General features: G+C 41.7%; 3 protein-coding genes across 4 annotated transcripts; 2 read left to right on the top strand and 1 right to left on the bottom strand.

The window, feature by feature from the left end:
• Positions 1–85: 85 nt before the first annotated feature.
• Positions 86–11786, bottom strand: tpcn1 (two pore segment channel 1). 2 transcript variants are annotated; one of them, XM_034594673.1, is made up of 27 exons: positions 11149–11235; positions 8117–8475; positions 7794–7930; positions 6497–6673; positions 6300–6413; positions 6080–6210; positions 5160–5248; positions 5007–5041; positions 4818–4876; positions 4545–4644; positions 4303–4419; positions 4086–4210; positions 3949–3997; positions 3785–3848; positions 3651–3695; positions 3505–3561; positions 3363–3416; positions 3171–3243; positions 2866–2973; positions 2597–2758; positions 2338–2453; positions 1910–1956; positions 1748–1816; positions 1524–1620; positions 1151–1290; positions 935–1015; positions 86–842 (listed from the first exon to the last, which is right to left on the bottom strand). In XM_034594673.1, exons 2-27 carry the CDS (start codon positions 8223–8225, stop codon positions 699–701), a joined length of 2499 nt encoding a protein of 832 aa, XP_034450564.1. In that variant the 5' UTR covers positions 8226–8475; positions 11149–11235; the 3' UTR covers positions 86–698. The 2 variants fall into 2 exon arrangements, with proteins under 2 accessions (XP_034450564.1, XP_034450565.1); XM_034594674.1 differs by lacking the exon at positions 8117–8475 and having other exon boundaries at positions 87–842; positions 11149–11786.
• Positions 11787–11891: 105 nt separating this feature from the next.
• LOC117767259 (dynein regulatory complex protein 10-like) lies at positions 11892–14675 on the top strand. The gene is made up of 6 exons (XM_034594730.1): positions 11892–12007; positions 12501–13143; positions 13315–13524; positions 13634–13705; positions 14132–14523; positions 14571–14675. Exons 2-5 carry the CDS (start codon positions 12502–12504, stop codon positions 14408–14410), a joined length of 1203 nt encoding a protein of 400 aa, XP_034450621.1. The 5' UTR covers positions 11892–12007; position 12501; the 3' UTR covers positions 14411–14523; positions 14571–14675.
• A 2062-nt stretch (positions 14676–16737) lies between these two features.
• Positions 16738–18766, top strand: LOC117767258 (dynein regulatory complex protein 10-like). The gene is made up of 4 exons (XM_034594729.1): positions 16738–17398; positions 17493–17708; positions 17819–17890; positions 18345–18766. The coding sequence occupies exons 1-4, from the start codon at positions 16757–16759 to the stop codon at positions 18636–18638; spliced, it is 1224 nt and encodes a 407-aa protein (XP_034450620.1). The 5' UTR covers positions 16738–16756; the 3' UTR covers positions 18639–18766.
• Positions 18767–26495: the final 7729 nt, after the last annotated feature.

The following is a 26495-nucleotide window of genomic DNA, read 5'->3' as shown; positions in this document are numbered from 1 at the left end:
TTACAAGTTGTAATAAATATGGTTTCTGTGTTTAAATAAGCAGTTGCCAGCTGTATACTAGTACAGCAAAAATACATCAATGCTATTGACAATTTGAGCAGTTTATTAAAATCCCTTATTAACTAACTGAAATACATTACAGAATAGGAAGTTATATAAAACACCTTGAGTTGTGAGTACACGTAGTTCGGAGATACACCTTAACTGTTTCGAGCTAAAAGGAGTGTGAGTCTTTATACTTTTGGTCTTTAGACAACGTAGTAGTGTCTGTGTCAATACTGTTCAGAGGAGCCATTAAACTAAGGCATCAGGTTTAAGATCTACATGAAACACGAGAGGTTACAAAAGGCCTACAGCAGTACATGAACACAACATACTGTAGTAGACGAGACTCCCTCATTACATTTGCTTCAGTCTTTGAAAGGGCCGAAAAAAGGGCAACGCTCAACGCTCCCGTCCGAGCAACAGACAACAGATCAACAGAACAACACACTGCTGTCTCTCTATATGAAGTGATGGCCCCAGGGAGGAGCCGCCATTGACTCATCTCAGTTCAGTCCCAAAGGCCCAGAACAAGTTTCCCACTGTGGCAAACAGTGAATGTGGGGCGACCAGGAGAAGACCAGGAGTGATGGGGTTTCTTAGCATTAAAAAAATGCTGAGATGGAGGTGTGAGTGTACTGCTAAGAAACTGTGCGTTAGTTGATGCTGTGAGGTCCAGTCTGTGAGTTGAGCTGAGGCTCTGGGAAGGGTGACGGGTTAGAGTCGGGAATGTCCAGATCCCGCTCTGGGCTTTGGTCTAGCTGAGGCAGGCTTTCCCTTGAATACTCTGCAAACCACTCCTGCAGAAACAAGCAGTACAAAGGGTCAGGGGGTTAAGAAATACAAACTTACTACTGTCATGGTGTCCAGGGTTACCTCTTCATTTTCTTACCTGCATCTCTTCCTCATACATTTTCATGCTGAGGTCACTCTTCGTCCTCGACCTGCGGCCTAGGTACACTAGAGAGGAGTGCTATGCACATCAAAAGCCAGAAGGAAAGCTGGTTAGTTGGATTTGATGTAGAGAACTCTGTGTGTGTGTGTGTGTGTGTGTGTGTGTGTGTGTGTGTGTGTGTGTGTGTGTGTGTGTGTGTGTGTGCGCGCTTACGCCGCTCCTGTCCATAGTTTGCAGGACTCCCTGTAGAGAGCTGAGGGACGACTGTCCTGGACATGTCTGTTTGTACAGCTCTAGTGTGGCCAGAGCTTCATCTCGACTCACCTCTACTTCAAACACGATCCTGTTCTCATCTACACACACAGAAAATGAACATAATTACAGATATCTCATCCATGCAAAACATTACTCTTGCACACAGGACTGTCAGGTACATATTATCTGTGCAAGAAATAGTGCAAATATCCAAAATGATAAATTAATGCTTTTGCTCTAAAGTGCTTCAGATTCTGTAAATGTATAAACATGATCTATACACACACACACACACACACACACACACACAGAGACAGACACACAGTCCCACCCTCTGGGTTCTCCACTGGTTCCCGGTTCTTGCGGCTGTAGTTCATTCGGAACACAAACGCATCCAGAATGAAAGCCACAATGATGGTCATCACCACCTGAACAAGGTACAAAGTATCACACTCGTGCACAGATGCAGTCACATGCACATAGGGAGACAAAAATTCAGTGTGTACTTTAACAGACACACAACAGACACTGATGTTACCAAACAGTCTTCCTCACCATGGTAACTATGTAAAAGGTCATGAAGTACAGACGGCTCCAGTGGCTCGTCATAGAGGTTACTCCTTCCTGTGGGAGAGTGAACACAGCAGCAGTCAAACAGTGACACCTGTTGGTCAATGACAAGACTGCAGAGTGAGGACTGATGAATGAAAGACTCACCATGGTGATGTACCAGTTATTGACCACAGTCAGTTCAAATAGAGTCACTGGAGAAAGAAAACACATAAAAAAAACTGTGAAACTTACACAACTGGTGAGAAAAGTCTCATAAGCACCAGTATCTAATCTTTAAATCCCATGACCTAAAGCAAAAACACATTTACAAGTTATATTTGTGTAGTTAAAGCGTGATTTATTTTATTCCTCTGTGCCAAATAGTAAACCTCCATGATTATCTATAAGTGAGCCGCACTGTTGCATTAGGGGATATTTTCTTTCATTGCCATAAACATAGCAAATGTTTTTCCCCCGTAAGTCGTCCTGCTGCCATAAACACTCACGACTCAGTCACCAAACGAAAGAACTATTTTCTCCCGTTTTAAATTATGTTTTCTAAAAACTACAATGTCCTAAATGAGCTGATTTACCAAAGCTGCTGAGAATATTGTTGAAGTTATTGAGATAATAGTAGCCCTCTTCCAACACTGTTTTGTTCCCATATGTGACGTTGATCTGTCTGTAGGAGTCTGCCACGGTGCTGGTGCTGAGAAAAAAGCAAAGATAGAAAGACAAGTGGTTAGTGAAAGTGAACATCCTTTATCCTCTTGTGTAACAAGGTAAAGGAGAATACAGAGGACCAGAGTTAATGATAATACATCCTAATACTGAGAATACAGCATGACTCACTTGCAGCAGTTGGGGTAGACAACATCTGCAAAAAACTCCATTCCCACAATTGCAAAGGAGTAGTAGAAGATGATTAGGGTCAACCCCAGACTGGCCATTCTTGGGAAGAGCTCGAACATGGTGTCTAACACATTACGATACCGCTGCTTTATCTTAAACAACCTGAGAGAGACGACAGAGAAAAAAAAGTTTGAACGGAAATGAAAGCAAAACAATAGTGTCTCATTAAATTGTCCTCTCTAATCTTAGGAGTAGAAATGAAAGCACACCGTAGCAGCTGAAATGGTCTGAGCACCACAATAAAGTAAAATGGCTCCATATCGAATGCAAGAGCAATCAGGCCCAGGAAGGCAAAGACCGTCACAGAGAAGTCAAACCTGGAAACACCACCAAAGTAAAGATTATCAATAAAAGTACAAAAACAGAGTTTGATACAATTTCAAATCACTTTTAGTCAAAATACACATAAACGTCAGCAGTGAAATGAAAAAGTGAAAAGTGCTGAGGAAGAATAAGTTTCAGCCACAGCATAGATTCATTTATGTATTAATGAAAAAAACCTGTTATTACTCACAGATTCCACCCATTGGTGATATAAGCCATTGGCCCCAAACCTGTTATTTTCAATAACACCTCTACGCCATAAACTAAAGGAGGAAGGACAGAGGGAATATCAGTAAATGTGCACGTGAACAACCTGTGACCAGTTATACAGTAGGTGAATACGGTTATACGAGTGATAAGTGGGAGAATACAGTCGACTCACTGGTCAGAAAAACAATATAACTCCAGGGAACAATTCTGGACCAGGAAAATCCACCTGCAGGAGGAAAGAGAGGAGAGACATCTGTATCTGCACTGCAACACTTTCCCTCGCGTGTGCTCATGTGATCAACAGAGGTACTTACTATTCAGCGTGTACGTCTCCACAAGGATCCACACACCGTTAACAGCCACCACCACATCTGCAGTCACAAGGAATGTTTAAAGGTTTACCACATGACCTCTGTGTCTCTGAAGACAGCAGCGGGGGGATGTAAATGATAAGACTTACACATGGTATACTGGAAAGCCTTAGACTTCACCAGCAGATTGATCCCTATTGAAGAAGAGAAGTACTGAAAATAAGGAATTGGGTGACGGATTTGTTTTGTTTCATATACAAAAGAAGAGGAACAGAGAACTTACCTTTAAAAATGAGGAAGGTTGTATGAGGAAGGTCATCAAACCAATGCTCTCCACTTCGTCGTGCCTAAATAACAAATAAACAGTACATGTATATATTTTTTTTTAAAAAGACAGCAAAGAAGTAAAAAAAATATAACCACACAGTACAAAGTATGTTTTCTTACCTTCCATTTAAGGCCAGTGACCTCATAGAACTTGTAAAAGTCCTGTAGACTGTGGCAGAGCAGACATGAAAATATTGCATTGCGATTAAATGCAGAACGGTTTTGAGTAAATTGCAAAAAGTGTGTCAGGAAGTCACCTGAGCATCGGAGCCCCGGAGGTGTTCAGAGCTTTGTACGTGAGGAAGCGGTCCCTTGCAGACATCCGGGGTCTGTAAAACCGCATCAGGCCGTCAAACTGTTTCAGCGACACGCCCATCGGCCTCTGGAGAGAAAAGGGCGGTGACATGAAACGCAGTGTCCGTGAGCGATGAAATAATTCGACCAAATAAAATGTGAGAGAGTGAGGTGTCATACCTGCCGGCTAACTAGCAGCTGAAAGGCGTGGTCAATAGCAGAGCGTTTGTGAAGTAAAAGGGACTTAAACTTCATCTTCTCTACATCATTAAATGTATCAAACACGACAGCCAGGAGCTGCAGAGGGAGAACATGGTCATGTGAAAGAATGAATTGGAAGCCATGTCTAATCTTAACAGGAAACAGCTACAAGATTCTCATACATTCACCGCTATTGGACAAAAACATGAGGCAATTTGTACCAGGTTCATGACGAAGTAGAGCTCTATGGAAAGGTAAACGATGAAGAAGACACAGGACCAGCGGTTCTTGGAGTACGCTGGCATCATCACATCGGGGAAACTGCAAGAAAGAGGAAACCAGGAGATACAGAATGAAAACAGTGGAATCAGCGAAAACACGCATGTAGTGGGGGAAAGAAATCATGCAGAGCACTGAAGGAAGGAAATACCACATGCATGCCATGTGTGTAAAAAAAGTGAACTGAACAGTACAACGTGTGCTGCTGAGCTTACTTTGCTGTGGTCAGCAACACAAACAGACTGACGAGGCTGTTCTCCAGAGTGCTGAAGTACTGCAGGGAGAGGAGAGAGTTAAAGTCAGGAAATCGGACCACGACAGAGAAACAGAGAAGAACAACCAGGGTCCAAAGCTGACATAACTTAAACAAACGAATGTCAGTGCAGAACAAAGAGTCAACGTACGGGGTCAGCAGTGTTTGGAGAGAAGAGGCAGAAACCTGGAGGAGACAAAAGACAAAACCTGATCCCCTCTGAACACAGTCGCTGGTTAAACCTTAACTATTAAAGATGGCAGAAATATCATCTATGTACACATTTAATTCAACACGTTCTTACCCAAGATAGCAAATATAACCATGAAGAAAAGCAGCAGCAGGAGGATGTCAATAAAAGGTGGGAGGGACTGGAAGATCTGACGCAAGTTTCTGATTAAAACAAAAAGAAAAGTGTGTTAGTGACAAGTGCTTTTAATTGAGTTAAATCAGTTGTGTCTGTGTGTTCGAGGAGCAGGATGAAACTGGGATAAAGATATTAAAAAGCACAAGAACTATTTGGTTACAGACTCTAAAAGATTAAGAGTCTGAAGATTTAATTAGATTAAAACTAAATATCAGTGAGCAGTGTGTGTAATTTTTGAAAGATGTTACACAATTACCACATCAATGTCGAAGTCCTTATGCGTAGATTTGAAAACGTCAGACACTGGTCTTTCCCAGTGTCTGACGTTGAAGAAGAACGTCAGACCCAAGTGGAAGCGGCTCAATGGAACCTTACAGTGATGTTTTGTTGTTCCAATTATTCTTTAATATGAAAATAATTATTTTCAAAGTCTGGAAAAGGAAAATCTTACTCTGCTCTTCTTTTTGAATATCCTTTCAATATGCAAACAGAACTTGGTGGGGGATTGTCTCAATTGAAAAAGCTTTCAATCTCAATTTAGTGGCAATGACCGTGTTAACGTGTGTGTGTGTGTGTGTGTGTGTGTGTGTGTGTGTGTGTGTGTGTGTGTGTGTGTGTGTGTGTGTGTGTGTGTGTGTGTGTGTGTGTGTGTGTGTGTGTTTGGCTGGGCCTCACAAATTGAATGGGCTGTTTGAGGGTTAAGACATGGTTTTAGGGTTAGGTTAAGGGTTAGGCATTTAGTTGTGATGGTTAAGGTTAGGGTAAGGGGCTAGGGAATGCATTATGTCGGTGAGTGTCCTCACAACGATAGAGAGACGTGCATGTGTGTGTGAGTGTCAGATTGGGTCATCATGTACCTGCGCACAGCTCCGCAGTATCTACAGTCCACCAGGAATATTGGCCTGAGAGCTCTGGTCACACGCACGTGAGACGTCTGTCTGATGAGAACCACTATGGCCTCCACGAACTGTAGCAGCAACACGCACGTCTGCACGAAGACAAGAGACAACATGAACAACACACAGTAACAGAAGCTGGGTCCGGGCCGTCAGAAAGCATCTGTCATGTATGAATTACCTTCACCATGGTCCTCTTGTGTCGTATGAAGGTGTGGAAGCCCAACCAGCGCAGTTTCATGCACAGCTCGAACGCCACCATCACCAGAGCCAGCAGCTCCAGGGTAGCATGGACCTGCAGAGGTATCACACACAGGTGAGTTTACAATAAACTGTGTATAAACCCCGTTGTGTTTGGTTGTGTACGTGTTCACTAACGTAAACATCCAGGCGCAGCGAGGGCACGGCGGGAGCTTCGCACAGCGACAGCATCATCAGCATCAGGCCTGTCAGCAGCTCCATCATGTAGAACAGGTGGTTGTGTGCAAACAGGTACGCTGCCAGTGCCTTTGGGTTCCGAGGGTGCGTGAAGAACTTATCATTGTTCTCTCCTTCCTGTATGAGAAATTCACAACACGTGCACGCCACATACTGAGCATGAGAATTTTAAATATTATGGGTTTTGGAGACTGAAAAGGCAGTAAAATCTGACTTTAAGAAAATTTTCACAGAGGACATTTGGACGTATTGTGCATTCATGAGGTGTCAAAATAATCAGGAGAATTTGTTCCAGAGTGGAAAAATTCACTTGAACGCCATCTCAAGTCGGAACAACTAAATATTTTGGGGACTCGAGTTGCCGAGTTGCCGACGTCTCCGCTTATAGACCAACACATTTTTACAGTCAGCTTTAAATAGCAGCTTCTAATGTCACCTTGTCAAATGTTCCTTTCGTCACTTGCAAACTGCAGTCTCACATGAACCCAACAACATCACCTTTTAGCCAATTCTTTATCTTTATCTTTATATGTATCTAAACTACCTTTATGTTTGTCACACCTGATCCTTTTCCTTTGCTCTCCGTTATAATGCAAATATTGAAAAGAGGCGTCATGGTGCTGTGTTTACACTTGAAACACGCAAAAACGTTGTAAACACTTTTTGTTTACAGCGACCAGGGTTTTTCCACATTACAACTTCAAAGCACTTGATCACACGGACGTCAGAACAACAACTTCACAACCCGGGAAATGGGACCTTCCGAGGAGCATGTGAATGCACACTAATACTATCAGATACACGGGTGTTACTGACAACAATAGTTATTGTTTCATTGCATTAAAAGGACCAGTGTGTAGGCTTTAGGAGCTGGAACTGATTAGAATATATGTTGTGCTTACATTTGTGTATAATCACACAACAAAATTCTTAATGTTTTTCTCTTCTTGTCGCACCTCCATGTTTCTACAGTCAACTTGCACAGGATGTGAAGCCATTCAGATGGAAACAACAACAAATTACACATCATCCATTTGACATGTGCACATTTATTACTTTATGTGTGAACTTTGCAGTCCCTTGAATACTAACTCGTTTATAACTTCATGCAGCTGTTCGTGATGTAAATACAGTCCATCGAAAGGGCACAGGGTTTAATCATTTACACGTAACACGGTGTAGTTGGTGTAATAGAAACCATTATGGCCTCGTGAACGCAGTGCGAGGTGCTCTGTACCTGTAGGTAGATGGCTGCCTCCTGGTAGTTCATCTCCCAGCTTTGCCGTAATGACACATTCTGGGCTCTGTGGTTTTGTGGCCCTGGTGTTGAGATCACTGCATTGTTCACTATGTCATAATTGCCTGCACCTCCATCTGGAAGAAAAAACAAAAGGTGCCCATGTGTTATTCATACAGTCCTGATTCCTACAGATATGTAATAGAAGCTGGAAATAAGGTTTGCTTGTCTTTTTACTCAAAGTTTATTCTTTGTATAAAAGAACATATAACGTCACATATGCCACTCAGACACACAGAGTATACAGAAGAGTATGCGCCTACCAATGCGGCCCAGTTCTAATTGTGAAGTATAGGAGGAGGTCAGTACAGGACTCTCATTATGGGTGTGATCTTCATGGAGCCCAGCTGTCTGCCTGCACACACACTCCATTGATCAGTTCAGATTTTTCTGTGTGCCTGAGTTGTGTGGATGTATTAAGGTCCCTCAGTGCGCGTTTGTGTGTCAATCACAGTACACTGGTGTCGTTCCAGCATTCAGACACATCTGGAGATACAGATGGCCAAACATTCCACTGATGCAAACTCCAGGAACACAGTGGAGTCCAGATGTAAGTCCCCACAGATCCAGAAACACCCAGGACAAGCTGGAGGATCACAGGGACACTGGAGACATACCACCACTAAAACCAAGCACAGAACGTCTCTGACTAACTGTTTACTCGGGTTGCTTCTTTTGGAAAATGCGTGTCTTCCAGTCACATGGATGAAAGATGCGTGAGAAACCAGCAACAGTGAAATGTGACTTGAACACTTGTACACTGATTTCACACTCCTGCCTTCACAGCAGAGTTTGTACTTTGAACCGAGCACTGTCAAGTTAGTATGAAAGTGCTGTGTTTGCGCTGACATCACATTGCCTGTTACGTCTCCATCCTGCCACAGACAGGATACAGACACAAGACAGATAAACCACAAGCTGAATTATTCCTCTGCTGCAGGATGAAGCAAAACTAACTTCCCAAGACTGGGTAACACAATATCTAATAATAGTGTGACAACAGCATGTAGGAGGTAATGACTCAAATTGGGCTTTTTGTTCTTACATCTGCACTGTCTACAAAAATAATTCAGAAGTGTAATCACAAAAGATGAAATCCAGATTCACTGAACATTCTCTAATATCCTTCTTAACAGATTCCAGCAGGGTTTCTCATAAATATATGCCACAGTTATAATAATAAAGGCCTCCATGTGTCTTTCTACAGCTGCATATTTCAGTCTATCTGGGTGATCCTCCCACACACTATATATCACATGTTTCTCCTTCAGGCACAACTCCTCTGAATAAGACTTGGCGGAGACAATACGAGTCTCACAAATGCAGTCACAGTCGTTTCTTGTCCAGCATGATCGCAGCAGGTCGAGGGCTTAAGTGTGAAGATCAAATTCCAGTCCGGCGGCAGCCTGGCTGTTATCCTGACAGGAGTACACCTCGTGTCTGCCGTGTGCCATTCCAACCCATCATTTGTGTGAGAACAATAACATGTTTGGAGCTCCCACTCAATAACACGGCAGGGTCAGGTTCACAGAAACACAAAACAGACACAGCAGTCGTGACTGTTTCTCCCAGGAAGAAAATAAAATCCAGTTTGGTGGCGAACTGAAGGGTCCGGACTACCAGTGACAAAAATATACTTCAAACGTCCCAGCATGTGATTTGTCTCTGAGGTGACACAATGCAGCCTTCTCTCCCAGTGTCCCGGTTCAAACTCCCTCTCTCTCCAGAAAGTTCTAACAGTAATTAGCAAGAGCTCTATGATACATCCTCCTTGTCCACCACTCCTACATGTCCTGAGAAAATAAACTCCTCTGCTCTTCCTGTCCACCTCTAAAGCCAGAGAAAATGATCCAATGGGCTCAAGCACACACAGACACAGTTACACACAGGCCACAGACATTCACACACACAACACACACATGCTGCCCATGAGCAACCGGGAGGGGCTGAGGGGTGCACGGTCTGCTGAAGCAGCAGTTTCTCAGAGGGGTCATTTTGTAGCTTATATGTGAGGAATACAAAGGGAGCAGGATAACAATGTTGAGTGGATGCATGGATACCCATACATACTGCACACGCACACACACACACACAAACACACACTCTCTCACTCCCACACACGTGATCACAGACCCTGGTGGACTCTCTCTTTGCTCCATTAAAGCAGTGGGACCTGGATGTGCAGCATTTATGCAGCTGGATGTCAACAACACTAAGCGGCTTCAGTCTGCTTCAGTGCAAACCTGGTAAGTCGATGAGCATTGACTTCATTTCAACATATACTGCTATATGAAAACATATACAATTTGTACAGAAATTACTCTTCTTTACTACACTTTAAATATATATACAAAAAACAATGCATCAGGCAACAATAACTTGGAACAAAAAAGCATGTGGTTATGTTGGACATAGTGTGGCAGAATGAAAAAAGAAAATTGCTGGACCAACTTAAAAAAACTAACATCACTCATGCAGTAGAAACCAGCGATCAAGCCTATTCTCATTTGCTAGTTCTGGTACACTTAACTTTAAGTAATGTTTAAAACTGTTTTAAGGAGTTGTTGGTTCAACTTCGTGGTTATTTTCGAGACGATGATGTTGGAGGTCACATTTTGCACATTCTGTTTATGAATAACTTAAACTTATCATGCACCACAAAGTAAAGCCTCCAGAATGAGCATATGATTGAACCAACACCATAATCACATTCATGGAGGCAGGATTTGTTGCTGTTGTATTCGACTGCACTAAATTTAGCTAATAAATGAAAAAAAAAACTGTTGGACCAACTTACCTGAATTGATAACAAACAAAAAAAACATGGAACAATTACATGATTTAAAAAAAAAGATGCATTTGTATATGTGGGCCGTACTATGACATAATGAAAGTACAATCTGACTTTGTGTAGACTGAAAAAAATAAAATTGTTGGACCACCCTCAATCAGTAACACACATATTAATTATATATTTTCAAATTAAAGTTATGAATTGTGTTAAAATAAGCTGTTCACTTAAAGTACGACATAATGAAAGTATAGTCTGACTTTGTGTGGACAGAAAAAAAGAAAATATTTGGACCATCCTCAAACTGTAACACAGAAATCAATTAAGTGTTTTCAAATTAAAATGTGCAAACGTGTTAGCACAACTTGTTAACTTGTTGAGCGAACTTCATGAATGACGAAGAATGAAACACTGTAACTGAGTGTTTCTTTACTTGTGCATTTTAAAAACACAGTTTACACAACATCTCCACTGATCACGTCCCTGATCACGTCCCTGACTCACTCTCGTCTCCTCTCTCCGCCTCCTCGCTGAGCAGACCGCTGTTCGCTTCGTCCCAGGTTAAGATGAGCGGCACATCGTCGTCAGACTCCATGGCAGCAGCAGCAGCAGATGCACAGGATGTGACCCGCCCGAGTGAACCCACGGTCGGTCCCAGGTAGTTCAAGCCAACCGACGAGCTAAATAACTCCACGGTTAGTTGCGCAGACCTCCGGATAACTGCGCATCTCTGGGCCGCGCTCACCTCCACCTGTTGTTGTTGGCTAACAAAGCGAGTGCTAACGGAGCTAATGGCCGCTAACTACAAGTTTAAATGTCTCCGGTGACACAGGAACTAGCGGCGTGATGGACCCGGACAGTCCGTCTGTGTCCATCACGCCATCTTCGTCTTTCCCCCTGGATTACAGACACTGTGCGTGGCCCGCTGACATTTAATCGACCCCTGACTGCACCAGGTAGATCTATAGAGACATTGACGCAAAGACGACACCTGATAGTCAACGACGACACTCGAGAAGCTCTGCAGACGCTGGGTTTACCGCTACATCAACAAACCTTCACGACACTGAATCGATTTGCGACAGGCTGGGATAGCAAACTTTCAAAATAAAAGTCGTCTCGAAGAAGACAGTGCTGCAGAGCCATTGTAAAAGAACTATGTTATTTATTATTTGTACTATGCAATTAATACATAAAACAAAAGTACTCATTCATATGCATGTGTTTTCATTGTTAAATTTTTACAGTTTTCTGCAACATGCGCCAGTGACGTGACGCTGCCACGCACGTTGGTGGTATCTTAGCAACAGAGGAAAAAGTGTCAACAACGTTTCCTGCTTGGGGCAAACACACGAGTTGACAGGTTTGTAACTTATAATACATTTTAATACTGCTTTATATAAACTAACACAAGCTAAATGCGACAGCCACTAATATAAATATAGATTTATATCGAAAAAACACCTGGTATTTTATGTTTGAAAACTAATTTCAAAGATATATAAAAGATAATCTGCATCAAATAATAATTTGTATCTGTTTTTTTCCTATAAATCAAGTTAAATTGTGAGACATGATGATCAATGATTGTACAATTATTTTTCACTTCCATGAAAAAAGTGGAGACTGTAATTAAATATTAGTTTAATATCAGTTGGACAGTGAAATATGAGCAAATCAAGCACCACAAACTTAGGCATTACAAAGTGTTCAGAGTTTTTGGTAAAAAAAAACAAGTATGCATATTATTAGTTGGGATATTAGTTAATATTCTTGCTATGAGTGTGTTAATATGACCTCAGATATTTCTGCACTGTATGTTCAAATTTAACAATTTATTTTATCCTATCATTTAGTATGTCTACAAAGGAGGCAACAGTGCCAGCAACGGCAAATGCAAAGAAGAAATCGGAGGCTGTTCTAAAGAACCATGACCTGTCAGAGAAACTGATGCTATTTGTTGAGGCTCAGCACATCTCAAGCATACTGGAGAATCGCATCAGTCAAATTGAGATTGCAGTAACTCTGCCTGCTACCCTCCGCTTCAACAGCGCTTCTAGCGTTGTGGATGAGAAGTTGAACAGGGCACTTGAAAAGCATCAACTGTTAGCTGAAAGATTGGAGACAGAGACACTAGATGGTCTCGAGAAGGAGGCAGAGGGAGAAAATGGAGAAGAAAGGAAGAGAGCAAACACACGGCTTGAGAGGGACATCAAGAACTCTGTCAGGGATCTGCTCAGGCTTCTACGGTCGCATCCAGATGCCATTTCTGGTTTGAGGGCAGAGCGAGGTGTGGAAGTGGGGGAGAGTGAGTGTCAACTAATCAGGGGGCTTAAGATGTTTCACAGCCAAATGGTCGACAAGTTGCTGACCAGTGTGTATGAGGAGCTACAGCTGGTCCTCTACAAGCCGTCGTCTTCATCCCCTGCCCACAGTCTGGTGCACATGGTTCCAGTGGAGGAAGAGGTAGCTGCAGCCTTAAAGTCAACAAATGCAAAGGTAAGGCACCAGACTGGATGTTGATAAAGAAGCCTTTACTTACAAAATTGTAATCAACTACATTTATAATGTTCTTATGTGCAACAAGACAAGAAAAAAACAAATAAGATTAGTCACTCCTCAACCTTTTTTCCTATCTGACTTTTTCCTGTACTTCTGTTTCTGTCACAGATTTCTCAGAAAAATGTGGATATCGCAAATTTGCAGGAGTCTCTGGACGCGAACAACACACAAAAACTGCATATTTCACCCACATACAAGAAGAGTCAGCCACATATATCAGAGAAACAAGCCAGTATGCAGCAGGAAGTTGATCCGCTGAACAATCAGCTCAACAGTTTGCTCCGTGAAAACAAACAGGCAGAGAGAGCACTCCAAGAGGTAAGTTTAGTTCATTTAACGTTTCCAGCAAAAGTTTCATGTTGATGTAAAATATTAAGTTTTCATTAAATAAAACATCATCATCTCCAATTTTTTTCTTCCTTTGCAGAAAAATGAAAAAGTGGAGATGGAAATTGAGTATTTGCTCCAAAAGTTTGACAGTGACATGGAAGAAAAGCAGGTACAAACTCAGGCAACATAAATTGTCAAAAATGAAAAAAATATAAAGTGTATAGTATACATTTGTATTCAAATTTTTATACAACTGGCATTCTTTAGAGCCTTCAACCAATGGAGTTTGATCTATCTATCTATCTATCTATCTATCTATCTATCTATCTATCTATCTATCTATCTATCTGTGTGTCTCTGTCTGTGTAATTGGTTTAGGTTTAGCATACCATCAGAGTATTTATACCATCTTGCTGAATGGATTATTCCTTTCAAGATTTCAGTTTCTTTGGAATGAGCCAACACAAATGTTAAGTAACACTTATTTTCTTTGGTCAGATTTCTCATCGAACTTATTCTTTCGTCATTTTTCGTTGCTGTCCATCTTTATCTCTTTTTCATTCTCGCACCTGACACCTGCCATCACGTTTCTCAGGCCGACCTGGAGCTGAATGAAATTGAGTGTGAACGGGAGGAGGAGGAGCTGAGGAAGCAGAAGGAACCCTTCTCTGTCCTAGAAGCAGACTACGACCAGATCCAGGAGAGGCGTCGGCTGGCAGAGGAGAAGAGACAGGAGGAGATGAAGGAGCTGGAGCTGAAGACCAAAGCTGCGATTTTCGCCCAAGCGTGGTGGAGAGGCTACAGCACCCGCAAGGCCTTGAAGAACAAGGGGAAAAATAAGAAGGGCAAAAAAGGCAAAGGCAAAATGAAATGATCCTCTGACTAGTTTCATCACTAACCCACACTCTACCTGAAGGCCATGTTTTGCATGATTTATTTAGAGAAGCCTTTGGGGCAGATATCGTTTTATTCCAGATTAAGTTACTTGTCATTTATGTTTTGTTTTTCAATAAAGTATCTTATGTGTAAACTAGTATTTGCTGCTTTCTAATTCTTTGTAAGAAACGTGTAATACTTGTATGTTGCGATGTTGCAGACAAAATCAAACTACTCTTAAATAATGAAACAGCAGCAGATACTGTTAAGACTAAAATCTATGTTTTTCTTTGAGTGTGTGTCTGTGAAGATGGCAATGAAACTGAACTCTAAACAAATGCAGTATGTTGGACAGGGGTGGGGGCAGGGGCAGTTTGGGTTGAATATGTGGGAAAATGTGCGGCCTTCACATAGTGACTGATAGTAGCCGTTGCTGGCTGGTTTTAATCTTGAAGTTGATTGTTGTGTGTGTGTGTGCGTCACATCGCAGTTCAGTCTTGCACCTGTCTGATAATGCCTGTTTGAGAAGACTGTACATCTGTGGCATACAATACACTGTACTTTAACTTGTTCTCATACCTAACTTGCTATATTACAGCCTAAACTCCATTAGCTTTATTCAAACATCACACATACATGAATGCACTGTTTTCTTAAAAAACTGTGACATACCCTTAGAAAGAATTCAAGCAGCTGCCACTAGGGTCTGAAGGACAGATAGGAAAGGAGTTGTTTTGTTTAGAAAATGCGCATGCCATACTGAAAACTCACAAGCTGTCAGCCGATTCAAGGCTTGTTTTAAAACACCAAACCAAACACTGTCAGAATGTGAAGATTTTCCCAGCTACTGTCAAAGGAGGGACGAAACTGGGAGCGGCTCCTCATCATTGGCGGATTCCAGTGCCTAGAGGCTGGGACCAGCCTGTGCACTAGCCACGTGACTCCCCCTCGTTATTGACCAATGAAGTTCTACCTATTATTATAAATATTGCACCTGTCGTCCGTTCGGGGCGACTCTTGACTACCCCGTGCTACTAGAAAGCCGAGGCTGTGTATTGAGTGCCCATAGCTATGTGCACATAGCTATGCTGTACCTTTTCATTGCTTCTGAATAAATACTTGTTGAACCAAACCGAGACCGGCTCTTCTCATATCTCGGGATAAAAGAACACGACAATACCAAAACGTTATGTTCCTTAAAACCTACAGACATCCACACAGGTCGTGTCTGTGAGCTTTGTCGCACATGAGAGAATGTAATGACAAGATTTCCAGCACAATTCTACATAACTTTAAACTGAACAGGTTGAAGCAGCCAGACTAAGTTAAAGCCAGGGCTCATTCAGTGGGTGCACGTGGCCACAGGGGGGCAGTATAGACTCTTCTATTCTAAATCATTAAATACCTACAACCAATTACATTCACTTGGCAGTTATGTAAACAACAGGAACCAGGGATCCAATATCTTCAGAAGAAAACCCATTTGTGTTTCTGATCTTTCGTTTTTTTCTTCTTCTCCTTCACACACGAAGAACATACAGATGAGGATGTCAAGAAAGTTTGTGATGAGAAGAGCTGATTGTTGATGTGCTGTACATAAAATCACGTGATCTCTGCGGCGGAACCATATACTGTATAGGGCGGAACCAGTACGTTACTTCCTGCTTCCGCCTGCTGCTGCGCCCCTCACCCTGAATCCTGCGGAAGAGATGTTGCTGTTGTGAACGCGTCTGAGTGGAGAACCTCCCACTGCGTTGTGCTTTTGTGTTAGGAAAACTACGGGGGGGAAATCCGGACCTAGTTCTGCGGAGATCCTCCGGAGGACATGTCTGAAAGCGTCTTAAGAAGACAATGCTGTAAAACCATTGTAATAGAAGTTTATTATTTATTATTTCTATTATGTTGTGAATTCATTCATCCATGTAACAAAAGTACTCAAAATATGCATCTTAAATTGTTACAGCTGTATGCAACCTGCGCCTGCGATTTGATGCTGCCACCCACATTAGTGGTATCTTAGCAACAGAGGAAAAAATCTCAAACGGAGACGATAAACTCCATGATGTGAAATGTACCAAACCGGATTGTCATAAATTTCTTACATCACCACGCAAAATGATGTCATCCATAAAGTTCACATAGTCTTTGTGGTACCATTGATCTTTGTTTAGTCTCCTTTGAAGAGAGACTTGAGAAAATAGACACTAGTCTTTGTAGTACATTTGAACTTTCTTTAGTCTACTTTTAAAGTGCCCTATTTGAAAGTCAATGGCATTTCGTAGTTTCCCTTTTGTGAGTTGTTTTCTCTCATTTTCCACAGGAACTTGGGATCTTGCCATTCAGTATGTCTGCAAAAACTGGAACAGTGTTGGCAACAACAAACGCAAAGACCCAATCGAAGGATCGGCTAAAGAACCATGACCTGTCAGAGGCAATCCCTCTCTCTGTTGAGGCTCAGCCCATCTCAAGAATACTGGAAATTCGCATCAGTCAAGTTGAGATTGCAGTAACTCTGCCTGCTATCCTTCGCTTCAACAGCGCTTCTAGAGTTGTGGACAAGAAGTTGATAAGTGTACTTCAAAAGCATCAACTGTTAGCTGAAAGACTGAAGAGAGAGACACTAGACGGTCTCGAGAAGGAGGCAGAGGGAGAAGATGGAGAAGAAAGGAAGAGGGCAAAGACACGGCTTGAGAGGGACATCAAGAACTCTGTCAGGGATCTGCTCAGGCTTCTACGGTCGCATCCAGACGCCATTTCTGGTTTGAGGGCAGAGCGAGGTGTGGAAGCGGGGGAGAGTGAGTGTCAACTAATCAGGGGGCTTAAGATGTTTCACAGCCAAATGGTCGACAAGTTGCTGACCAGTGTGCACGAGGAGCTACAGCTGGTCCTCTACAAGCCGTCGTCTTCATCCCCTGCCCACAGTCTGGTGCACAAGGCTCCAGTGGAGGAAGAGGTAGCTGCAGCCATGAAGTCAATAGATGCAAAGGTAAGGCACGTAAAAGTAAAAAGACAAAGAATATTAGTTACTCATCAACCTTCTTCGTATCTGACTTTGTCCTGTACTTCTGTTTCTGTCACAGATTTCTCAGAAAAATGAGGAGATCAAAAATGTGCAGCAATCTCTGGACAACACAATAACGGCAGCACAAAAAGTGTTTATTTCACCCACATACAAGAAGAGTCAGCCACATATATCAGAGAAACAAGCCAGTATGCAGCAGGAAGTTAATCAACTGAACAATCAGCTCAACAGTTTGCTCCTTGAATACAAACAGGCAGAGAGAGCACTCCAAGAGGTAAGTTTAGTTCATCTAACGTTTCCAGAAAATGTTTCATGTTGATGTAAAATATTAAGTTTTCATTAAAAAAAACAACATCATCTACTATTGTTTTTCTTCCTTTGCAGAAAAATGAAATACTGGAGACAGAAATCGAGTATTTGCTCGAACAGTTTGACAGTGACATGGCAGAAAAGCAGGTACAAACTCAGGCAACATAAAGTATCCAAAGGAAAAATATAAAGTGTAATTCCCCTGAAGCACGGGCAGACACGTGGATTATGTGCTTCTGGTTTATCGAAGATTTCTCCCCAAAGTCACCGTGAAAACTAACACACAAAAACATAAAGAAACCATGTTAGCTTAACATCAAATATTAGCATGCACAGCACGTGGAACACATTGTAACAAAGTAAAACACACAATACAACACAAAATACCTCGTTGACTGCATGCTACAAAGAGGGAAATAGTCACTTGAGCCTTTTACATCTCATCTTAAAAGTACGTTTGACCAACAAAAACTTTTCACATAGCATACAGGATGTCCGTGCTGCTAGCTGCTTGCTAAAAACTTATTTTCTTTGGTCAGATCTCTCATCTAACTTATTTTGTCTTTTCCGTCCTTGCACTTGCCACCATCGCGTCTCTCAGGCCGACCTGGAGCTGAATGAAATTGACTGTGAAAGGTTGGAGGAGGAGGAGAGGAAGCTGAAGGAACCCTACTCTATCCTAGAAATAGAGTACGACCAGATCCAGGAGAGGCATCGGCTGGCAGAGGAGAAGAGACAGGAGGAGATGAAGGAGCTGGAGCTGAAGACCAAAGCTGCGATTTTCGCCCAAGCGTGGTGGAGAGGCTACAGCACCCGCAGGGACTTGAAGAACAAGGGGAAAAAAAAGAAGGGCAAAAAAGACAAAGGCAAAAAAGGCAAAGGCAAAAAGAAATGATCCACTGACTAGTTTCATCACCGACACACACGCTACCTGAAGGGCATGAATGTATTGGATGCTTTATTTTGAAAAAGTACACCCCAGATTCAGTGAACTTGTCATTTATGTCTAGTTTTCCAATCAAGCTTCTTACGTTTTAAATTCATATTTGCTGTTTATGTGAATTAAATAATATAACTTTCTAATTCTGTGTGAGCAACATGTAATATTTGGATGCTGTGACGATGCAGACGATATCAAACCAATCTCACAAGATGAAACAGCAGCAGACAATGAATAATTTGTATTCCTTAAAACCAAGACATCGACACAGATGAACTTAATGACTTCAGTTGAATTCCAGAAGAAACAGCTGGACTGAGTTAAAGACAGGACTCATTCAGTGGGTGCACCAGTTGCTGTTTTCTGTCATGGCCACATGGGGACAGTACAGACTCTACTATTCTAAATCATCAATTACCTACATTCAGATACATTCCTTTGTAAATAGCAGAAGCAAGAGACTGAACCACCAATAGTATAAGTTATTTGATAATGATACTAGATACATAGTATTGTTCACGTTAAAGCAAAATTGAAATGCGTCGTGAACACTGTCAGAACATTTCATACTTGTATCCAGACCCATTAATTACTGCTAGGAGCTAAATGAATGTCCTAATAACTAAGTAAATTCATTAAAGTACTCTACTTAAGTGAGCTACATGTACTTTACTTGAGTGTTTCCATTTTATGCTTCTTTATCTGTTTTCTTACACTTGCGCTCCAAAACATTTCAGAGGGAAATGTCATACTGTATTTTCTACTTCACTACAATTATCTGACAGCTTTCATTTCTATTTACTTTTAACATGAAGATGCTTGCATAATGGATACAGTACAATAGGCTTTTTTAAATTCAACACATTGATAAAGATTAAACCAGTGGTTTCCAGTGGTTTCCAGTGGTTTCCAGTGGTTTCCAGTCTTCGGGCTTTTGCTGTGGCACAAAAAGTGTAGTGTGGAGTCAGGGTCACATTTCAGATGTGTGAGATTTGTTTACAGCTTCACCAAATAGAGCTTTTTCCTTTTAACATTTTCACGTGGTTTCATCCCTGAATATAATCCAGTGATCGAATATCTCATAATAAGATCATTTTAAAACTAAAAGAAAGATGGAGGCATTGGTTTTTTATTCATCTTATTTACTTCACTGAAAAGTTAGGAAATTTCAAAGTGAGCAAAATTTGTATTTTGGATCCCGTAATTCATCCAAATATGTTAACCCTGACCCTGAAACTCATTTGAAAGATTGATTTGTTTTATCAATGTTATTTTCTGACCTATTTACACTTATACACTGATATCAAACTCAAAAGTCCCTTCAATTATGAAGAATAAAACTTTTAGTCAGTTCCTCACCCGTTCACGCTCCTGTATCTCTGCTTTCCGCTGCTCGTCCTCCCGGCGTTTCTTCAGCAGCTTTTGAGCTGCTGAAGCAATCTTTGGATTGCAGCACTCCTGTCAAGTGCTCCTGCCATCACATGGCTGCACACACACACACATATACACACACACTTATACTGCACAGTAGAAAGTTATTAACATTGATCGCTCAGATTTATTTTGGCTGGTCTTCACACACTCAGAACCCCTCTGTGTATAAACTCCCTGTGAAAGCTGCTGCTCACTGATGAGTTGGGAAAGACTCGTGACTCCTCGATGTTAGTGAAGATTTCCCGATGCAAAGTCTCAACGTTTTAACTCTTTCACCTCTTTTGTTGATTTAAGTGTTTTCAAACTTTCCTTTCCTCAAACCAGGGGCCTATAAAGGTCCAATCCATAGACTGTACATAAAGATGGACGACATGTCAGCACCTCAAAAGGGAAGCCAAAGCATCTTGATCGCCCCCAAGTGTTTTAGCTCTAGACGCGTTGTCCATCTATATACACAGTCTGTGGTACAATCCAACATTTAGCTGCCAAAAAACTAACTCAAACATACAGCACCACAACAATTTTCAAAAAGATCTGAAAATCAGAAACCAACAGCACAGGCCTCAAAACCTTTCAAATATATATTTTTTTCTTTACAATTAATCAGAGTCCACAAGAACAGCAAAGATGATCTTTATATTAATTTCATCTATTTATATATATATATACATATACAAACTATTATATTATATAGATTCATAATTTGGGGGTTTTTGGTTGGAGCAAAAAACTTTGATGTCATCTTTGGTTCTTGTATGAACATTTTCCAGTACTGATGTCATGACTTGAGGCCAGTGGTCCCATTGACTATCCATGCAAAACATGTATATGATATAAACTGTGATTAAAATTGAAAACCAGTGAACACATCGTGCGTGCTCCTCCCTGAGACATGAGGTCCCGACATTTGATTGATAGATAGAGAGATGTGTGATTTTTATCCTCTGTAAGCATAAAAACATTATATCAATTAATATCACACCTTTCCACTGCTGACTGCCGGACTGAGCATGGTTACACGACGGGTTCCTCACCACGCACCAGACTGATAGACACAGGCACACGTGATGACACTTTGCAGTAAACATGTCAGAAACAAGATTGATTGTGTGAAATTGTTGAGGCTACATCATATCAGAAGATTTAGGACTAATTTATCAGAGTCTGACAAGTTGTTTACATACAGAAACATGTGGAAATAAATCCTCACCGACTCATCATTGGGTCATGCTATGCAGCCCAAACATCAGCCTTTTGCCTTTTGTTAAATCACAGACTGAACATATCAGAGTTTGTTATAAAGGGTTTTTCGCACAGTTATTGAGAACTGATCTCGGGACCTGAGGTTCTTGACACTGCAAACAGTAGTTGGACTCTGTGATCAAGATCAAAACACAGGAGCAGCTAAATAGACCATGTGCTAAAATAGTTTTTTAAAGCCTTTGATTCTGTGGTCCAAAAAACAGAAAATTGAAATGTAATAAAACTCCAAGAAAACGGGCCCAATTCCATCTGCATTGGCTAGCAAACAATAAGATCACACCCATCAACATTCAATTGCATCTGTACACAATGAAATTAGGCAATACCACCCTGAAGTGACATTTAAAAAAATAATATACAAGGGTGAACAACTGCAGGTGAATTAGACTTCATGGGCCGAGCATGAGATGTGATCAATAGCGTCAAAACTGCTGCTAAAATAGATTTGTTGATGAAATTGTTTCCCCAACTGATCTTGAGAAGTTTGATGAAGAAAGCCAGAAGCTCGTTGTCTCTTTCACCTTCACTAAATCTCCATCAAAAAATGATGAATATCACCGCGACACTCATGTGTTCACGGCTAAAATATCTTCTGCGACTTGTTATCTCCTTTAAGGAAGAGCTGTAGTAGATTAAGTTCATGGTGACTTGACTTTACATGCTCACACTGGGAGCACAGTGGCACGGGGCGGCAGGGGAAGGTGGCATTAGCACACTTAATGGAAGTGCTGTGTGCAGTTATTTTTGCATAACAATTGACAGGTGCGAGCGAAGGGGCGATGCTGACTGTGACAGGAGCAGGACCAGGAAAATGCATCTGATGTAAATGTGTTTCATGAATACAGACACACGCACGCACGCACACACACACACACACACACACACACACACACACACACACACACACACACACACACACACACACACACACACACACACACACACACACACACACACACACACACACAGGATGAGCAGCAAAAGCACGACCAAAAGGCAGTGGAGGGGAAAAACAACAACACGGAAAGCTGAAGGCAGGGATGCCGCTGTATCCATTTTTGATGAATGAATGAATGAGTGAATGTCTTGCTGCACATACACACATGGTACTTTATTAATACTAATGGAATCATGCTATTATAATAAAAGCTTGTTGTGTGAGGTGATGGGCAAAGTGTGGGGCCGTGGAGATGGAGACATCACACCTATGTAAACACCAGCAGACCTTTTAACAGCTGAGGAGGACGAGGAGAAGAGGATACGCCAGAATCTATAACGGCAGACACAAAGCCGATGAAGACAATACAAAAAAAACCCAGCAGACCTGTTCATCTTTAATATTATTATTAACCTCAATGTTATTCATTAACCACTTACATGTTGCTTAAGTTTCACATAAATGGGGATAAATATCATGTTTCCTATTGAGAAAAATCTGAGTTTTAAGTGATCTCTTAAGTGAAATATAATCAAAATCCATTACACAAGGAGGGAATCTGTGGCTTACACATTTCGATACCATTAATATTATTTATAACGTATATTAGGCCTGACCAAAATGTTGCCATACACAATATTAAAGGTATTAAAAGTTGTATGAGTCACAAATTCCCTGAAAATTACATGAATGTAAACTATATTATTGTGTTTCTGTATCAGAAACCTGGGGATACAAATCTATCAATGGACAGTGCCTATGTGTTGAAGAAGTTCTATATTGATATTCACCAGGAAAGGTCCTCTCTGTGAGCTGTTCGCGAATCCTCTATTAAACATGTTTACAAGAGCGTATAAACCTAATCCTCTGAGGATAACAGGAAAAATCTTCGTCATTTACAAATCTCATATCATGAAATTAAGAACCATTGACTGTATATAAAGGTGGACGACATTAGTGTGCCCCAAGAGTGAAGCCAAAGCGTCTCGATCTCCACTTCAAAAATATAATTAGTTATTTGAAGCCAAAAAAATGGGGTGAAAGGTCATGATGAGCTGAGAATGACTCGCGATGAATCAAACGCGTGTATCGGCCCCATCCCCCGATCACTACTGCGCAGACTCTGGCTCCAAATGTGTTAAAATGGCGACGTTCCTATCCAGGATATTTTGGCTTCATTTCTGGTAAGTGGGAGGAATTGGAGATTCCATCTTTATATACAGTCTATGGTCACACAACAAGTAACGTGGAAATTCAAAATCCTTCAGATTCTTTATATCAATGTATGTGTGAAACTGATGTGTTTTGAATGGTTTTTTTTGTGTTTAATAAATTCTGTGATCTCATGAGGAGACACACACACACGCAATCCTGTCTTCATGATTTAAAAGGACATTATATTGACTTACATTCATTTCCTGGAGACACTAACCATATACTTTAACTTGTACTCGTCTAAGCCGAACATTAACAATTGATCCAAAAGTCTGCTTGTTCCCAATTTTTGGGACAAAATATTTGTCCCCTTATTAGAAGCTGTCCCTAGTTCTTCAGTCTGAAATTTGTCCCCACATGACAGACACTCTCTCTCACTCTCTCTCTCTCTCTCACACACACACACACACACACACACACACACACACACACACACACACACACACACACACACACACACACACACACACACACACACACAGTTGAGTGGACAGGTAACAAACATTTAGATATCCATAATTAAAGGTCAACAGTGTGGTGCAAACAGATATTGAGAGGAAGTCCATGTTTATGCTAATGGCTTGTCAGACAGAGAGGCCAGCGACTCTCTGACACCATCTATTAATAATGAGACACGATCATAGAAGTGCACTTGGTAAGAACCAAACAATGCTGCTTCTGTCAAACAATGGGACCTGCCAGCAGCCTGACTGAGTGCTAAGAAATTGGGCTGCGTGTGCATGCAGTGTTTGTAGGGAGTGGGGTGTATGAATGGATTTGTTTGTTTATTGATGTTTGTGTTTGTCTCACAGCAGTGGTCTTGTCCGGCCTGTTTGCAAACATGCTTGTACACGAGTGGGGACAAGTCAGCAGGAGGATGCAGGCAACCGAGATGCAGGGGGAGAGAGGGAAGGCTGTCGCCAGGAGGTGCTACAACACACAAGACCTCTATAAAAAGACAAAGTAAAAAATACAGTCTATGATCCCTCTCGGAACACTATTATTGACTGTTTACATTAATTTCAAAGATTTGAAAAATATTTTTGTACCTGGGACAGCTATAATCTAATTAATCTACAATGGCACTCAGGAGAGCACATATACTGTACCTCTGCCAGGGCCAAACAGTCCCCTTAAGTGCAATCCAGCTGCACCAGATTTCAAACACTCAAAGAAATCAGTCCTCTAAATATGCCAGATATTGTTCATCAATTACTCTCTGGGAAACTGGTGAAAATGTAAAAAAAAAAAAAAAAAAGAAGCCAAAATGCTTGCTCCTTGCTGTGTTAAAGAGAGAGAGAACAAATTCGTGGATCCGCCCCTTTATCCTGATCCGCTACGAAATTGAATGGATTCTTTCATGACCTGTGTCCCGTCTTTCCACTTAGTTTTGTGGAAATAGGTTCAGTCATTTCTTGCATTATCCTGCTGAGAAACAGACAAACAAACAGATGGGGTTGAAAACATAACCTCCTTAACTGGCGGAGGTAATAAGAAGTGTTTCACAAACTCTGGTCAGAAGATAGATTTGCTAAACAAATATCCCCCAATTTTTTCAGATTCTATCTCCGTTTTTACTTTGTATCTTAAATTAAACAACTTCACTCTTAAAAAATGTACCTTCTATGGGGTCTGGTCAAGATTTCTCAGAAGTGGATGTACCACAAAAAACTGTTTGAAAATCTTGGCTCTGGTCCGGGTACATGCACAATAGTGACCTGACAACGTTCCTTTATTCAGAAAGTGGGAGACTGTGAGGGGCCGCAGCCGACTGCACAGCAACAAGCAGAGCGGCAAAGTGAAGTCCTGCTGGTAGTGATATCATTATGCTGTGTGTCCTGTCTGGACAAGGGGACCAGAGTGAGGTCAGGGGGTATGGGGTGTAATCTCTTGATTGAATGGGTTTGTGTGTATGTGTGTACGAACATGTCTTTCCGTCTTGCTCGTTGTGTGTCTTTGTCTCCAAAAGAGTGTGTGTGTGCATCTAGATTTGTGTGTGTGTGTGAGTGGAGGATTAGCGTGCCTCTCCAGTCCTCTGGCTGTAATCAGACGGGACATTGGCTCCATGACGGCCCACAGCCCCCACCACCACCCACTGCGGGGAGCGCCTCTATCCCTTTCACCCTGTCATGTGTGTTTGGCTGCTGGTCTTGGGACCTTGGCGGTATGTTAAGAGTTAAAACAATTATTCTTGCTCACATCACAGTGTCCTTTAAAAAAAACGTAGCTTCCACCGGAGAGAGTGACAGGAAAAGCAGAGAGGCAAAGATCTTCATCTGCACCTGATCCTGGGCTGCTGCTCGGCCTGCACTACATTTTATTTAAGGATGTTTTGAATTGTTCTAAAAAAGTGAGAGTCAAGCATGAAAGGGAACGATGGGGCGGCTCCATCAGGGTGACGGTTTGAGGGTCGTCAGATAAACAACCATCACTGATCAGGTTAGTCTGAGCCCTCTGACCCTGCACTGGCCTGTCTGCTGTTAGTTTGACCCTTGACCTTTCCCTTTTGTCTTTCAGACGCAACATGCAGGACGACCCAAGCGCACCCACCCGCAGCAGCACACACACTTACTCGGCCTCTTATCCTTGACAGCTCTTACGCTCATATTAAGATGTACTTCAGTGATTTCAAGGCTGTTTCAGCCATAAACTCTCATTTAGTGGGGAATTAGCTTGGGTCGGAGTCCTGTTACGATACTGTGCTTAACAGCATTAGACCATTCTTGTGGCTTTTAAATAACAGCAAGGATGGATAGTACCATTCAAATAAACCTCCACCATCCTACTTTGTTGCGCCACGTGTAATGGCCAAGCATTCATTGTTTTGCGTAATTGCACTGCCATCGTGATGTCGTCTGAGTGCCGTACAGAGCTCTCTGATTCTAATTACACATACTTATGGTTTACTATATTACAATGTGCTGAAGAAAATGGTTTTATGCATCAATCATCTCATTTCACAA

The sequence above is a fragment of the Hippoglossus hippoglossus genome, chromosome 9, assembly GCF_009819705.1.
Source record: "Hippoglossus hippoglossus isolate fHipHip1 chromosome 9, fHipHip1.pri, whole genome shotgun sequence".
Taxonomy (NCBI): Eukaryota; Metazoa; Chordata; class Actinopteri; order Pleuronectiformes; family Pleuronectidae; genus Hippoglossus; species Hippoglossus hippoglossus.
The sequence above is the reverse complement of the archived record's forward strand: the minus strand, read 5'-3'. Positions and strand labels throughout refer to the sequence as shown.

What these genes read in the sequence shown, in the direction of transcription:
- tpcn1 (XM_034594673.1), bottom strand. Translation starts at nt 8,225, where the DNA reads ATGGAGTGTGTGTGCAGGCAGACAGCTGGGCTCCATGAAGATCACACC. An exon ending in TACTGCGGAGCTGTGCGCAG is followed by an intron (nt 5,249 to 6,079) that starts GTACATGATGAC and finishes TGTTTTAATCAG; the next exon opens with AAACTTGCGTCAGATCTTCC. An exon ending in ATAACTGGTACATCACCATG is followed by an intron (nt 1,817 to 1,909) that starts GTGAGTCTTTCA and finishes ACTCTCCCACAG; the next exon opens with GAAGGAGTAACCTCTATGAC.
- LOC117767258 (XM_034594729.1), top strand. Translation starts at nt 16,757, where the DNA reads ATGTCTGCAAAAACTGGAACAGTGTTGGCAACAACAAACGCAAAGACC. An exon ending in TGAAGTCAATAGATGCAAAG is followed by an intron (nt 17,399 to 17,492) that starts GTAAGGCACGTA and finishes TTTCTGTCACAG; the next exon opens with ATTTCTCAGAAAAATGAGGA. An exon ending in CAGAGAGAGCACTCCAAGAG is followed by an intron (nt 17,709 to 17,818) that starts GTAAGTTTAGTT and finishes CTTCCTTTGCAG; the next exon opens with AAAAATGAAATACTGGAGAC.
- LOC117767259 (XM_034594730.1), top strand. Translation starts at nt 12,502, where the DNA reads ATGTCTACAAAGGAGGCAACAGTGCCAGCAACGGCAAATGCAAAGAAG. An exon ending in TAAAGTCAACAAATGCAAAG is followed by an intron (nt 13,144 to 13,314) that starts GTAAGGCACCAG and finishes TTTCTGTCACAG; the next exon opens with ATTTCTCAGAAAAATGTGGA. An exon ending in CAGAGAGAGCACTCCAAGAG is followed by an intron (nt 13,525 to 13,633) that starts GTAAGTTTAGTT and finishes CTTCCTTTGCAG; the next exon opens with AAAAATGAAAAAGTGGAGAT.